Source organism: Triturus cristatus, chromosome 2_2 (assembly GCF_964204655.1).
Source record: "Triturus cristatus chromosome 2_2, aTriCri1.1, whole genome shotgun sequence".
Lineage (NCBI taxonomy): Eukaryota > Metazoa > Chordata > Amphibia > Caudata > Salamandridae > Triturus > Triturus cristatus.
The window spans coordinates 548775740-548791627 of NC_140582.1; the positions used below are offsets into that span (position 1 = coordinate 548775740).

General features: G+C 47.0%; 1 protein-coding gene across 1 annotated transcript in view; it reads left to right on the forward strand.

Annotated features, from left to right (window-relative positions):
- Positions 1 to 15888, forward strand: part of LOC146862495 (uncharacterized) — a 596942-nt gene that overhangs the window by 518959 nt on the left and 62095 nt on the right. Inside the window, exon 17 of the mRNA XM_085641700.1 lies at positions 1758 to 1841. Within this exon, the coding sequence (XP_085497826.1) occupies positions 1758 to 1841 (84 nt within the window). The remainder of the gene's footprint in view (positions 1 to 1757; positions 1842 to 15888) is intronic.

A 15888-nucleotide genomic window follows, 5' to 3' on the forward strand; every position in this document is an offset into this window, starting at 1 on the left:
CTCATTCCAGTAAAGCAGGGCTAGGTATGAAAAAAACATGCCCCTGTTCCGGACCTTCTGACCCGCGGGACTGTGAGCAGAGCTTTATCACTGGATCTTAGAAGTCTGACTGGGCAATACCTAGGCAATTATGTTTCTAAAAATATACATATTTGTTAGTTCTGCTTAACAAATGTACATATTACTGATAGCTACATTATTTTCTGTTTTTAATATGTATATAAGTGACTACATAAATAAGTAAATCTTTTATCATAACTATTTATCTACAATTGCTTCACTATTGAATTACAAAACACAAAATCTTTATATTTGTTACTTTTCTCCTACTTCAGCATATCTAATGCGCTGCCCTGTTTCTCGCCCTATGCGACTCTCAATGTGTCCTCTACCTCAATTCTGACGCTTCTCAAACCTCATTCTACTACTCTTTCCAATGCACTACCCTATTTCTCACCCTATGCATCCATCAATGTATCCTCTACCTCCACTCTCTCATTCATCCCGAGCCCCGTGCTGCTGCTGTGATCCCCAGGGTGGCCCTCTCTGGACTCTTCCCTACTCTACCCCTCCTTGCATCATCTCACACCTCTTTTGCTGTTGAGATCTCCCAGATGGGCCTTTCTGGACCCTTCCTCTGGCTCTTCCCCCTCCACCTCCCTTTTGCTCATCCGGGGCCGCCTACTGCTCCTATGAGCTAAAAAAACAAAAGCTGGATCCTTCCCTCTTTTGTCCCTCCACTGTCCTTTTCAATCCGGTGGCGGACTAGCATGTCTACCGCTCACGTTGGTTTCATTTTTCACTATACTGGTTCACCACTGGCCTTTTGTGGGTTCTGGAGTAGCGTGCTACTCGCTGAGGGGGGTTCTTCGGCTCGTCATCGGGGGTGGCGGGTGCTGTGTATGCAGGCCTTTTCCCTCTTCTGTCCCTCCACTGTCCTTCTCAATCTGGGTGACTGACTAGCATGTCCACCGCTCAAATTGCTTTCATGTTTCACTATACTGATTCAACATTGTTCCTTTATGGGTTCTGGAGTAGCATGCTACTCGCTGAAAAAGCACTTCAACACCGCATCAGGGGTAGCAAGCGCTATATAAATGCAAACCTTTTTCACTCTTCTATCCCTCCACTATACTTCTCAATCCAAATAACCGACTAACATATCCTCTACTCAAATTAATTTCATATTTCACTATACTAATTCACCACTAATCCTGTATGGGTTCAGGCGTAGCATGCTACTCACTGAAAAAGTGCTTCGAAGTCTCGTCAGGGGTAGTAAGCACTATATAAATGCAACTACAATACAATAGTGAGTGAGCTTCGAAAAAAGGTAGCTGGGACCATTCCCTATCAGAGAGTTGTGTGATAGGCAACAGATTTAAAAAATAATTATTTTCCTTACTGGTAATCAATGTAATGAGCGCGGAAGGGGAGAGGACGCAGACCCAGATGGAAGATTGCAAATGAGATGGCCTTGCCTCTCCAGATGTCAGGTGGAAGAGTTGCTCTCAAGCTCTGTCCTCCTCAAACACTCATACTATGTTCTTATTAAAGGATAGGGCGCCTGATGAAGGGCAGATCCCTCCCCCTTCTTCCCCTGTTCCAGTCTTGAACTTCCCTGGTTTCGGACAGGCTTTGCATGTGTATTTTGGGAATTCTCCTTGGAACCTCAAGGATTTCTGCCGAAAATATAGATCGAATTTTCCTTGCAAGATGCTGTGTCTGCAGTAACTTTCTTGTTATTTTCCTTTTAGATCTACCAAGTGGTTCTTTTACATTTCGTTTGGAAGACCTTGCGTACACAAGAAGTGGGGACAAAGGCGACTCTGCAAACATCGGTATTTATTGTTATAATTTTCTTTATCTCTCTTTCTATTCATTTAGCGTTTGTGTCAAATTGTACTGTGTGAAACTAATTTTTTTCAATTTGTTTCAAGCACCCATAGGACAATAAATCAAAGGTACTATATTGTAGGTTTTCTAGTTTCGCTAAAATATTTATTTGGAGTTTTTTAATGTAAAATTAATAGTAATCTTTGCAAATATCATAACGGATTGACAGGACCTAACGGTTACCGTTGAAAAATGAAGTGCACACTTGTTTCGCCATTTTTATTTTTAATAAACACTTGACGGAGCCACGTTGTTGTCATTGAGTACAGAGAAAGAACGTAGTAACGAAGCTCGTTGGTCTTGAGTTTTGTGCAGAATGATAGTGTTTAATATTAAGCAGAAGACGATATGTGAATTACCAAATCAGTGAGGTAGAAACCAGGGTCAGACAAAACCTCAGCGAACTGTCCACTTAGCTAGGGTTACCACCTGGCCAGTATTTTGCCTGAACGGCTATTTTCATGTCAATGCCAACAAAAAACTGGAATATGTGCCAAACTAAAGTATTTTCTTCCCTTTGAAATAAAAACTTAAAATAGCGATTAGAAGACAAAATTAATTTAGAAATTTTAATTTTGAGTGTCATTAATAGTTATTTGCGCAAACAGTGACAGCATTGCTGTGTTCATAAAGATAATTTTACATTAACTCTTTTAAGGGACTAGCTCCTGATCTTTCCAGTGTTGCAAAACGTAAACAAATGGACAATATTTTTGTCTGAGAAAAGTGGCAACCCTACACTTACCTAATTGTCAGCAGGCGTTAAACTCAGTGAGAAATCAATTGAACAGAAACTCAGTCATCTAGTAAACCAAATCTCACAGGAGCGGCCTCAGTGAACCATCACTTGGAGTGAATAGCTAGAGATAAAACCTCAGTGAGCCATGAGGGGAACTAGATATTTTCAGCTAAAAACTTAGTGAGCCATCCGCTGAGCTATGTGGCCACCAAGAAAATATTGGTCCAGCCTATAAGGCATTGAAGGCAGGTGTGGGCTCTGGGGTGCAGGAGGCGGGGGGAGGACCTGGAAAAGAGATAGATGAGTGGCACTAAGCAGGAACCGTACACAAATCATGTAGTACCTCTCTTTATGATACATATGTTATCATTAGTTATTTAACACTTCTCACCAGAAGATATGCATTGTTACCAGTGCGGAAAACTAATATTTATAAGTTACATGCACCTCTTGCCTAAGCGGTCACTTTACAGTCAAGAGAAAGAAGCATCTCTCTTCTGGGTGTCAACGTGATTCTCATCACTAAAAGCTATCTCAGTTTGTGCACACTCTTATCAGTGTAGAGCAGGTTTCATCAGAATTGCATACACCCTTATCAGTGAGGAGCACAGTTGTATCATGCATTGAGTGTTGTGTAATAGAGCAAGATGTCTCTAACTCTGACCATTACTTTCTAGCCCTATCAACTGTATTCAGTTCAGGCCTATTTATGCATCGATTGCAGATGATATTTTGCTGCAAAAGAAGAAGAAAAGAAAAGATACCACATGCCATAAGGATTGTAGAGCCTGCCAGAAGTTGTTTCGGTGGCCAGATAGGGGCTACTGGCCTCTCAATGTACCGAGGGCGAAGAGTCAGACATTTGAAGGAAGTAGCATGAGGAGTTAGGAACAACCAGCCAACAGACACAATAATATAATCTTCAACCCAGTGCCTATGTTTTTTTAATAGAAATCAGACGTAGCATTTGCAACCTCCTGTCCGAGTTTTTTCTCGATGATGGTATTTTGGCAGTTGCAGATTTCATGCCAACCCTTTCTTCCCACTTTTGTTTGGGGTGCAGCCTTCTTTTTCTGCACCAGCAGTACCAATATTTCAAACCCACGGTGAACTGCCGGGCAGGACATGAATCTTCACTCTGGTGCAGCTGTAATATAGTTAACTCAGGAACTGCAGCTAGCCCTGGACCACAAGGCCAAGCACACTTCTTTCCTCTCTCAGCGGGCAGGCTTCTTGGCTCCGTAGGCAGATCCTCAGCTACTCCAGCAGACTTCGGATTTCCAACAGACTTCCGATGATGTTCTCTCACCTCTTGGAGACTGGCTGCCAGGCAGACTCCAGCCCTAGTAATTCACACTCCTTTACTTGATCTTGAAGAACTTGGGAATGGAACGAAGTGGAGTGGTTTGGATCCTATTTTTACACACATTTTCCTTTCAAGGGCCTGGATCTACTGTATGAGGCTTCAGAACAGGTTTGAGGTAGTTCTCTTTCAGATGTCTTTCCAGTCAGCTTGCCAGACACAGCAAGTGATGGTTCTTACAACTGTAAGCACTGGGGCTGGATCCAAGCAAGAATATCCAAAGCAGTGGCACAATGAAGTGGCACAATGAAGTGCAAGATCTCTGCCCATAGTTGTACCAACTTTCCTGAAGCAACAATTAGATACAGACAAAAAGGCAGGCTCTGCCTAGAAACTTGTTCACCTTGAACAACTAGAACTACAGTACCATCCCTCACTCCTACCGTCTAACATATGGCAGTACTCAGGAAAAAATAATCAGCATTGTTTGTAAAAATGGCTTTCATTGGATTTCTAAAGAGAGTCTGTCTCCATCCTCCTCATTTTAGTGCCGTTGACTCCACCCTACAGCCACGAGAATGCAGGCAGTACATTTCCACTCATTAGGGATGTTAACCTCATCCTCCATCTTGTACCATGCTAAACTAGGGACATCCAGAATCGATCCCATTGGCACCAGTAGTCAGATTCACAGAAAACACAGAATCCTCCAACATTATATGTGCTACACCTGGACTGTGCACGCACACTCACTCAGCATGCACACAGTATGCCAGTGCTAGGTTCTAGTCTTCAAAACACACTGGAACTTTGAATGGGGTCAGTAGATTGCACTCCGCTAACAACGGAAAAATTCCTAGTCACACTATAGATTCAAATAGACTGTACTCTGCCACCACTGCAGGACTTGGACATTAGTTCACTGCATTCTAGGAAGGCATGCTTGATGCGCCCCTCCAGTTCACAACAGGTCTTGGACCTCACATTGTCAATGACAGGCCTAGACCTCTGAATGAATGCTGGATTAGTGTGATGCCAGAGCCAAAATGAAAGTCAGTATACCAGTTTCACATGCAGTCAGGCTGACAGAGCAGGGGAATACATCCATTTACAATGTAGGGAACATTCCGGTATAAGAGGGGGTGTGGCCTAGTCTCCAAAAATGGTCTACTCCTGCTAGCAGAGTTCCAGCAAAGCAAACCCCTATAATCCTGCCATCATATGTGGCATTATTGCACTGTGGGTAGTCGGAGACCTCCGGACCTGCCCTAGAGCACGGAGAGGCCAAGAGGTACTGCCAAGACATGCTGAGGAGTCACTGCCCAGCTCCCGCATTAAAGCCACTGAGACCCGGACCGGCACAACGGAGCTAGTGCAGCAGAGGCACGAGTCAAACGTGGCCCGATCCTCTCCCGGGTTTCACCCGACTAGGGATCCTGCAGCACCCTGCGGCTCAAGGCGGAGAGCCGCTGGGCACCAAATCGCCGATTGTGAGAGGGAAATCAGCAATATCACAAGAGCCACCACAGAACACCCATGCTGCTCCATTGAGGACACCGCTCACACCCCGGAGCTCGTCATCACTAGGGCCCTCTAACAAGGCCACATGGAGACCCAAGCCAGCCAGTAGCTGCTGTCACACAAGGGACCACCCTCCTTCACCGCAAAGGGAGCTCCGTGGGCCGCAATGGCCCTTTGCTGCCCAAACGGCCTGAACACTGTCCTTTTCCCCCACTGGCTGAAACTGCGTGCCGTCAAGGGATGAAGGTTGAGCTCCATGGTCCCAGGTGAAGATCAAAATCAGTGTGCAGTTGGCACGCAAGCTCCCTGCATCACCTTGAGGGCACAGCTAGTCTGGCCTGACCTACTCATGGTGAGAAACCACTGGCATAGCCTGACCACAAGACGGCCACACCGGACTCGTCTCAGTGTGCAGCCGGAATGCGGTGAGGGACCCCTGTGAAGAACAGAGAGGTGCACCTGACCACTGGCAGCCCCTGCGACCCACCCAAAATTCCTTTTTTCATCTCCAAGCTCCCACTCTGAACCCTGCAGGAGAGCCCATCTCCTAGATTGGCGACGCGGGGAGACTAAACCCATGGCCCACTTTGGCAGGCAGTCGGCACGCAACTCGGATGGCATCTGGCGACTTAAGGTCAGTGACCTGGGGTCTGCAGCGAACACCCACTGCATCAGTTACACGAACTGTGTGCACCGACCAGAACCCCTTGCCCGCAGAGGTGAGAGGGAAGGGGACACCACCAGATCATCCTACTAACGTTTCCAGTACGCATGCCCCACAGGCCGCTTGACACACAAACCGCACAATGCCAAACCGGGAATAACTCCACATGGAGTGGGACAGCCATTGCTTCGGAGTGAAACCCTGACCCAGCTGCCAGGGAGGGCCTCTCAATCCAAATGAACTTCGCTGCCCCTGGGTCTCACCTGAGTGGGCTGCTCCTGTTGATCCTCCCTGGCACCCACCCGGGACATTCTCCAGTAGAAGAGGTGGCTACCCCAGCCAGGAAGGTAATCAATGGCCACTACATCAGATGACATGGGCAGACAAAAAACAACCAAAGAACAATTGCGGCCCCCTTGACCAACGCTCATTTGTCCAGCATGAACAAAGGGGCCCATTACCTGCACCTCCTCAAGACCCACCGCTAAACTAGATGCCATCCTACATGCCATTGAGGCATCCTGCACATCAGCCGAATTGTGCATAGCGGAAATCCGGGTGGGGTTCGGACTCCGCTGCAAGGACCAGAGAAAATTGGCCTCTAGAGTCATTATAACTGAGCAAATCATCACAGACATGAAACCTCAACTGACCAATCAGGAAAAGACCATGTGAGACCTCCTTAAAAGGGTGCAGCGACTAGAACACCGTACAGAAGACACCAAGTGAAGGGCTCATCGGAATAACATAAGCGTAGCGGGCCTCCCGGAGGGCATGGAGTGATCCCGATCAATGATTGATTTCCTAGAGGTGTGGGTGACAGCTCAGTCCCTTTTTCCTCATTTCTCAATAGAAAGGTTGCACTGGGTGCCCACCCGCATGGTCCCACCGGGACAGCACCTAGCCCAGTGCCTGCAAAACTTCTTCACTATAAAGATAGGGACTGTATCCTGCAAGTCGCGGGACGAGCAGCTCCACTCGAGCACGAGAACTGCCAGATTTCAGAATTCCCAAACTATACAATGCTGACCCAATATCAACATTCCTCCTTTCTGGCCAAGAAGCGCTGCCTTCAGGACTTGAACGTTCAATACTCCCTACTGTTTCCAGCAAAGCTGGGGATTATCCATGACCAACAAACCCACTACTTTACTGAACCAGACTCCGCTTGGGACTGGGTGGAGACCCACTTTGAATGGAGCCTCCAACAACTAACAACAATGTGCCACGTCCCAGAAGTCGGAGAGGCCTCTGTAGCCAACAATGGGGCAGGTATGGGGAGAGGGTTTCCCAGAGTACCCTCCCAGGACTAACTGCCCCAAAGCCAGCAGTCAGCCATAGAAGCAGCATTTGCCCTTCGACAATCCTCAGCACACAGATTTCAGCATCTGTGTGAGTGAGGAGGACTATAGGGGACTTGAGACTCGAGGGGCTATTGTCTGGTCCCTAAATAACGCCATAGTCTCCGGGCGATCTACTTTAAGGGCTTATACTCACACCACAGCAGAGCCTTGCCGTGGGGTGGACACCCGGGGACTCTTCCCGTCCACTCACCCTTAGTACTCAACCGGGGTTGTGGGCCACCCCTTACCAGGAGGCCTCCTCCCTCTCTCTTCTTCATTTCCCCCCTACTGTGGGGCACCCCTCCGGATATCGGGTGCCCCATGGAAACCCAAACATAGACTATTTGCCCACTTGAACAATGACTCAGATTGCACGTCTGCAGCCTTTCGCCCCCCCATCTACCGATACCGGGCAGTAACCTGCTACAACCCCCGTTCTATGCACAAGCTCTTTGAACAAATGTTTGGGCGTGTGGCATTCAGCCGCAAGTTATGGTGCTTGTTTCAGTATTGTTGTTTCGTTAACTTTTGTTCTTTTTCCCACAGCACGAGCGACACATAATTACCCCCTTTTGCGAACCGATATGGACACATAGGACTGATGTTCATCCCAGACCCCCTTCCCTTCCACATAAACATCTGACATAACCACATGCCCAGTGGTATCTCACAAAGAAGAGTCTTATTGGAGTATTTATCACCACCCGATATACTACTCCACACAATCTATCTCGCATTAATGTACAAGGATAGTGAGTACGAAAGGAGAGCGCAACAGAAAGAAGAAAAGGTGAAACCACAAGCACTGCTGTGTTAAGACGAGAACCCTCACTCACCCTAGGGTGACATGCTTCATCATAGTGTCCCCTCCTCACACTGGGACCGCAAGGTACCCACGGTGGGCTACAAATCTACCGTAGGAGAGGAGCGGGAGGTTTTGTTTGTCGTCCAGAGTGCAAAACAAAAGACTAATGTGCGAGTTTAAAATATCTCTTGGTGGGTGAGGACAACTTTTATTCCGGCACCCCCAATGGATAGACTTAAATACAAGCTAAGTGAGATAGGGATATGGGTATTATCCTATCCTATAATCTGGTCAACATGTTTCTGCCTATATAGACCAAGAGGTTCATGGCATTCTTTAAGACCAAAACTATAAGCCACTGCTTAAACGGAAATTGAAAAAATAAAAACCATAGTTTCACTGGTATGGGGCACTGTACTCTAATAAGTTACTCAAGCTTCCACCTTCGGCTTTACTTAACAATCTCCCGATGGGTCAGTTTCTCAGTATGAGGAGAAATTGCACAGAAATAGAGAAATATAAACAACATGCTTTTAACCAAGCAAGTAGGTATCCTGGTTTATCCCTTGTAGAGTGAAGCCGGGCTGTGTATTCCATGAAGTTGTAGCAGCAGAGGCGCTCCACCAGGGTACCCTGGCGTTTCTTGGCGTCCACTAGGGCGCAACATACTATATTACCTGGGGGGGCGGGGTGGACGGTAATCTAGTGTGGTTAGGGCTTCATCGGCATCCCGAAGGGCCCTGGTAAGTTCCTTGTGAACATGCGCTACGTTTTGTATGCAGAAGCCTTTAGTGACAACTTTAAAGAAACACATAACACCCCCCATCACCGAAATTAATCTTGACCAAGGCCCAACCGTATGGTCAAAATCCGCTATACTATATCTTTTATCTCATACTATGCCGAGTTGTTTCGGGCACCACCTTCTTCAGCCTTCCGTCAGACGCTTCTTAACCCCCCTTTCCTTAAAGTCCCGTCAATGCCCTAGAGCATGAGGAATTCAACGACCTAATCACAGTGGCTGTGGAAAAAAAGGCAATACATGACTTGGCCCGTAATAAAACTCCTAGCGTTGGACAGGATCCAGATAGAATACTATGATCGATTCTCAACCATCCTTGCCCATAGATGAATTGAGATGTAGTAAAAAACCCTCACGATTTGTGTGCTCCCATCCTCCCTTCATGAGTCTCTTCTGATATCCCTGCTGAAACCAGATAGGGGTTCCACTCGTCGCTCCTCCTGTCAACCCATAACCATATTGGGTGCCGGTACAAGATACTTGGCAAAGTCCTTGCATAACGGTACCTGCAGATCAGTGCTTTAAATGGGCCGGTACTCACCGGTACGAAGTACCGGCACTTTTTAATTATCGCCTCTTGAGTACCGGAACTTTTCCTAGGACAAGGAGAGTACCGGTACTCATGGGGGGGCCTTGCCTTGACACAGGTGGTGCGCTTCATGGTCTCGTGCCTCGGCAGTACTTTAAACACGACCAGCTCTGATTTTGCAATCGTGAGCTGAGTTTGCACAAGAGCGCCAGAACAGCAGCGCTTCTCACCTTGACACGGCAATCTTGTCCTGCAGTCTCTGCAATTCTTCCAGCAGGGGTGAGGCGGCAGGGTGTTTTGTTTACCCTTTGATCCTGCACAGTAGGAGTTGAGAGTCGACCATAAAACTAATGGAGATGGTGTGGGACGTTTTCTTCAGGGCAGTAAAGAGTTTCAGCAAGCCATTGTTTTAAAAGACTGTAAATGTTAGTTCATCAGCAATTTAAATTAAGCATTTTTTACGTGAATGTAAATCTCTGCCCTTGCCACCAATTTTACGATTACCCTCAAACAAAAAACACTTTAAAGGCAACACAATTTTCTTTTTGGTTTGGTGCATTTAAACCGCTTGTTTTGTATGGGACACCACGTTTAACCCAAATGCGACAGACAGCTGCATGGAATGCTTTAGACTTTCAGACAGGTATGGATTTTAGCTGGTAACGCTTTTGCATGCTGGAACTTGTAGTTCTCCTTTCTCATTATAAGTAAGGGTTTCTAAAAATTCCAGCATGCAAAGCTTTGATGGCAAAATTCAGAGACGGTTTTGAACCTACCCTTATTATTATTATTATTAGGGCCATAACAATAGGACCGATACTTCTGATTTTTTTACTTTGCACTTGGATTTCTTGCATATAAAGTTTGGCAAGGTTGAAAACCTAGCCCCCGCCCCTAGTCCCGCCCCACACTCCACCCCCCAGTCCACCGCACCTTTTGGTGAGTACCTGCACTTATTTTTTTCCATTTAAAGCACTGCTGCAGATACTTTGTACTCTACTCCACACCGATCAGAACAGTGTTGTACCGGGCTGTAATACATCTAACAACATCAGGCGACTCTTCCATGTCATGGATCAGGCATTGTTACGATACCCACAGGCAGCATGTCTCATATTGGACCTCGAAAAGGCCTCTGATTTCCTGTCCTGGGTTACCTCTTCGACTTCGTACGGGCAATGGGTATAAGCCAGGGCCTACTTGCATACTCGAAGTTGCTATACACAAACCTGTCATCTAGGACACGCATTGCCTGCCTTATTTTGCCTCCCTTTCCCATTGACCGCAGAACACACCAGTGGGGGCCCTCCTCCCCTATCCTATTTGCCATTGAGCTGCTGGCCCATCGCCTACGCCGGGAGGGCCAACAATGGGGTATCCCCCTGGATGGGACCACACTTGATGTCGCTATATGCAGATGGCCTGCTACTATGTGTCCAGGACGCATCTGCTGACCTGGACTCCATCTCAGCGACCTTCTGAAACTTTGAGGACGCGGCAGGCTTCAGAGTAAATTGCGGGAAATCGTGCTCCTTCCCACTCTTCCGTGATGCACCTCCACAGGTGATCCACGTGGGTGGTGCCCCCCTAACTTGGACAACAGCAGTGTTACGCTACCTAGGAATCCGATATCATTCCCAAAGGGACCTGTTCGAGGGCACCTGCAGCGGGCTTTCACAACCCTGAAATTCCTATTACGAATCTGGCAGAGGATGCCACTCACCCTTACGGGAAGGATTGCTGTATTAAAGATGATCATCCTCCTCCTGTATTATTTCGTCAACATACCTGTGTTTTCCCACCTAAGCTTTTTTCAGGATCTAGACCAGATGCTCTGGGTCCTACTGTGTGACGTGGGAGACGATGAGTGGCTCTCCATAAACTCCAATTGCCAGTGGGTCAGGGAGGGCTGGGGGCGCCATCCTTCAAAACGTACTACCTTGCAGCATAGGTCCAATAGGTTTCCTGGTGGCTGGCGCGTAACAACCTATATGAAGTGAGCACTGCCAAAGGCCCCCTTTCTCTACAAGTAAAACACCAGCTCCTCTACACCACAATTAAGATCTTATGTTATAGTGATTTATTAAGCGCACACATACCAAGGGTGTCTTGGCGCTAGCAATCCTTAGTAAATGAGCCTAGTCCTAGTTGTTTTTAAAACATTTTTAGTAAAGCAAAAGAATTTGACGTACAGATTGCATCAAATTAAAACATATACGATACAGAGATTAAAATCATCACAAGACTAAAAAAAAAATAATCTATTACATGGGGAAAGTGCTGCAGGGGGTGGGGGGTTCCATCAGTTTGTGATCTTATGTGGTTTATCCTGGCTGTCATAGCGGGAAAGCTTTGTTATTCGTCTTCTGGGGTATGAGCCGTTAGGGGAACATGTAGGAGGGTGATGTTACTATGTCTGAGCATCGATCAGCATCGGGGGGGGTCTGGCTTCTTTGCTCCCAGAGGCCTCTTGAGGTTCCAGAGACGATGCTTGGGCGGTGTCATGAACCTGTTGTACATATGTGCGATAGACACACCATATATCCTTAGGTCGTGAGGTTGGGGGCTGAAGCGTGGCATATATATCAGTCTGCAGACTGCAGTAGGACATTCTGCGTATCCATGCTGCTTTAGTAGGACAGTGTTTGGCAGCCCTAGTTACTTAATAGCCAAGTTTTAAGTTCCTTCCTGAAGACCATTAAAGTAGGCAAGGCTCTTAAATGGATCGGTAGGCTATTCCAAAGCTTGATGGATCCTGCTATAAAGCTTCTGCCACCCCAGTTGGCCTTCCGGATCCTGGGTAGTAGCATATGTTTTGCCCCTTCCAAGCAAAGGGGTCTATTGGGGGAGTACCACTTCAAAGACCGCCTCAAAAACTGCAGGTCTATGTTGTGCAATGCCTTATAGGTGATGCATAAAGCCTTAAATTTGATGCAACTTATTACTGAACACCAGTGCAAATTATGAATGTCCTTAGCCGCTGATTGGAACTTTGGAATACCCAGGAGAAGCCTGGCAGCTGCATTCCGCACCGTCTGGAGCTTTCTTAAGTGTTTTTCCTGTGTGTTCAGGTAGAGACCATTGCAATAGTCTCACTTGGATAAGACTAATGAGGTAATTATGATCTTTTTGCTATTATCAGGAATAAACAGCATCATTGGTTTTTAAAAGTTTTGAGCAGGTAAAAACTGGACGAGATGACAGCATTAACTTGGTGCCCAAAGTTACATTTTTCATCAATTATTACTCCTACGTTTTTTGCTTTGGTCACTGGGAGGACCTAGTTCGATCGGCAATCAGACAGGGGACCAATTAGGGGACAGGTTTCCAAACAGGACTATCTCTGTCTTTCCTGAATTCAGCTTGATGCAATGCGAGCTCATTCATGAGCTGACAGCTAGCATACAGTCATGAAATTGAGTGCCAAGTTTAGAGCCTTTTTTTAAAACTGACAGGACGATTTGAGTGTCATCGGCATAGGAAGTCAGAGACCACCCAAATGATCTAATCAGATTGGCCAATTCTGTAACATATATATTAAATAGTGTAGGGCTAATGGATGAGCCCTGCAGAACCCCACAAGTGAGCGAGAAGGGGTTCATATATGCCCAGTGCTATTGATTGTAGTCTTCCTGAAAGGAAGGATGAGATTAGTGATAGTGCTTTATCTTTAATTCCTAATGAGAAGCTTGTAGTCAACAGTGTTGAATGCTGCTGACAGATCGAGAAGGACGAGTGCAGCAGCACCCCGATCTAGTACTGCGCGGTCGTAGTCCCTCCACATGTGGGTCACACGAAAATGCCTAGCCAGGGTCTCCCAGCTGACAAAACAGGTATCTCCTACCCCTTGCAATAGCCCTCCAGGGCTTACGAGGATCCTTTGGGACCCTTTATGGCTGAACAGCTATCAGAATGCCACAGTTACTCCCTACACACAGTTGGAGACCTCTTTCATGATGCCCTGATCCTCACATTTGATCAAATGCGCCAAGACTATAATATTCCCCGGGTCTGTTCTTAACACACAGGCAACTACTGGTGGCGCTCTGCTCACTATGGGGAGTGATAGATGAAGAACCACCAACACGCACAGTGATATATTCCCCATACATCATGTGGAGAAGATGACCTCTCATCACATGGTTCTATAAAGCGATCAGGAAACACACAGGAACCTTACTGGCGCACCTTCGACCCCTGTAGGCGAGACCTCTCCACTACACTGAATGGTCCAGAGCCCAGGAGTGCCCCAGACCATCTCCAGAAATGCTTGTTTTAAAAACATACAATATATGGTCCTCCATAGGGCTTATCTCACACTGATCTGGCTAAACCGCATGTTGCCCGCGGCCAGTCTCATCTGCCCTTGATGCCATGCACAGGTGGCCGACCTCCGCCATATGCTTTGATCATGCCCAAGCATATCCAGTGTCTTGTGCACTATACACACCTCCTTGGGGCCCCTGTCACAGAACTTACAACACTAAACTCTTGGGAGGCTCCAACCCTAGGCATCTCCTAGGAGGAAATATCACAAAGTGAGGGCATGTTTTGCTGGCCGAACGTTTCCTGACCATGCACTGGAGAGCCCAACATCTCCTGACCCGCCCCCAGTGGCTCAGGGCATTAATCCTTAGAAGTGAGGCCGAAAGCTCCACAATACAATGGGGAGAGGCCAGATGAATACTCAGACACCCTTTAGCTCCAGCCTGGGATACTATGCTTATGCAGTTCAATGAACTGACTGAGGAGGACACCCCACCCCCAATTTCCATGATCCCCAGTACTCTTATACCATTGAGGCCCATAGCGGTCCCATACCTCGACCCTGCGCAACCTGTTGCCCCACGCATCATATGAACCCTGTCTTCAGATACCCCCCACCCCTCCTTGAAGTGTGCGAAACACGCTGCCGAAACACGCTAGGCAGTGCACAGCCCTTGTAATTGTCTTCAAGCCTGCCCCCCTGCCCACAGTGCCCCCGGCCTGCAAAACCCCCTAATTCATTTCTGTAACATCCTACCACCATCGCTCGTGCCCCCACCCCTGAACCTGAAGCCCTCCCCTACCACTGGGTTTCCCAGTTGATTGATGGATGCCCTGATCATTGTTTCCCTTTGAGTCCCACACATCCTATCAAGACATACATAGAACAAATAGTAAGCCACAGCACCACACCATGCGGATATACGCAACTCAATGAATCTTCATTTACAGCTTATAACGAACCAGTACACTTTTCACCAGCCCACATATAACGCACGAGCTGAAAATGTCTTCCTGATGATATTTGCCATTTTACTCTTAATTTCCACTCTGACCACCAAACAGCTGTATCACATGATCCCTTGTTATTTTTGTATTGACAGCTAAATATATCTGTCGGATGTTATTTGTGTTCTTCTCTAATTTGCTGTAACTGTCAAGATCTAAATCCTAAAAGCCCAATAAAAATTGTTTGCCAAAAGACCTTCCAGATCTATCAGACTTTAGTCACTAATAGCTCCAGTATGCTGTCCACCTTCCGAACTGCGTGGCAGGCAGATTTAGGTCATATTGACAACAACAGCTGGGTAGAAGCTATTGAGTCTCTTCGTAGTTCAGCGATATCTTCCAGATTGAGGCTGATTCAATTCAAATATCTTCACAGGGCATACTTCACGAGACGCCGTAAATGGCATATGGGCCTCATAAGTTCTCTCATGTGTCTGCGGTGCTGGGCTGCAGAGGGCACATTACTCCACACGGTGTGGGACTGCAGTAGGCTGACCTGTTTCTAGATGGGGATGGTGTCCTGTTCGTCGGAGGGGTTGGTGTGGGACGTCCTCTTTGCACCGAAATTGCTCCTTCATACCACCAACGGCATAGGTGGAAACTGCTATAAGCGCCATTGATTATTCCTTGGCCTTATCTTATCAAAATGAGGCATTGCATGAAGATGGAAGCAGATGAACCGCCGCTGTTGGTGATTTGGAAGCGGGGATGGACTTCTGCATGGTGCTTGAATTTGTATTATTCCAGGCTAGAGGATGTCCTCAAAAGCATCCCAGGATTTGGCAGAGGTGGGCGGATTACCGGGGATTGAGTCTAGAGCCTGTGCTGAATAGCAAATAGACGCGGAAATTAGACAAAATGGCCAGGATAAAAATGCTGCTACAAAGACCTGCGGGACCACAACTGCGTAGAATCTCGAACTGTTTTTTGGGGAGGAGGGGGTTGCTGGGGCTTAATGTGCACTTGTTTGTTTTTCATGTTTTATTTGGTTCCATTTTATGGGTGTATAGCA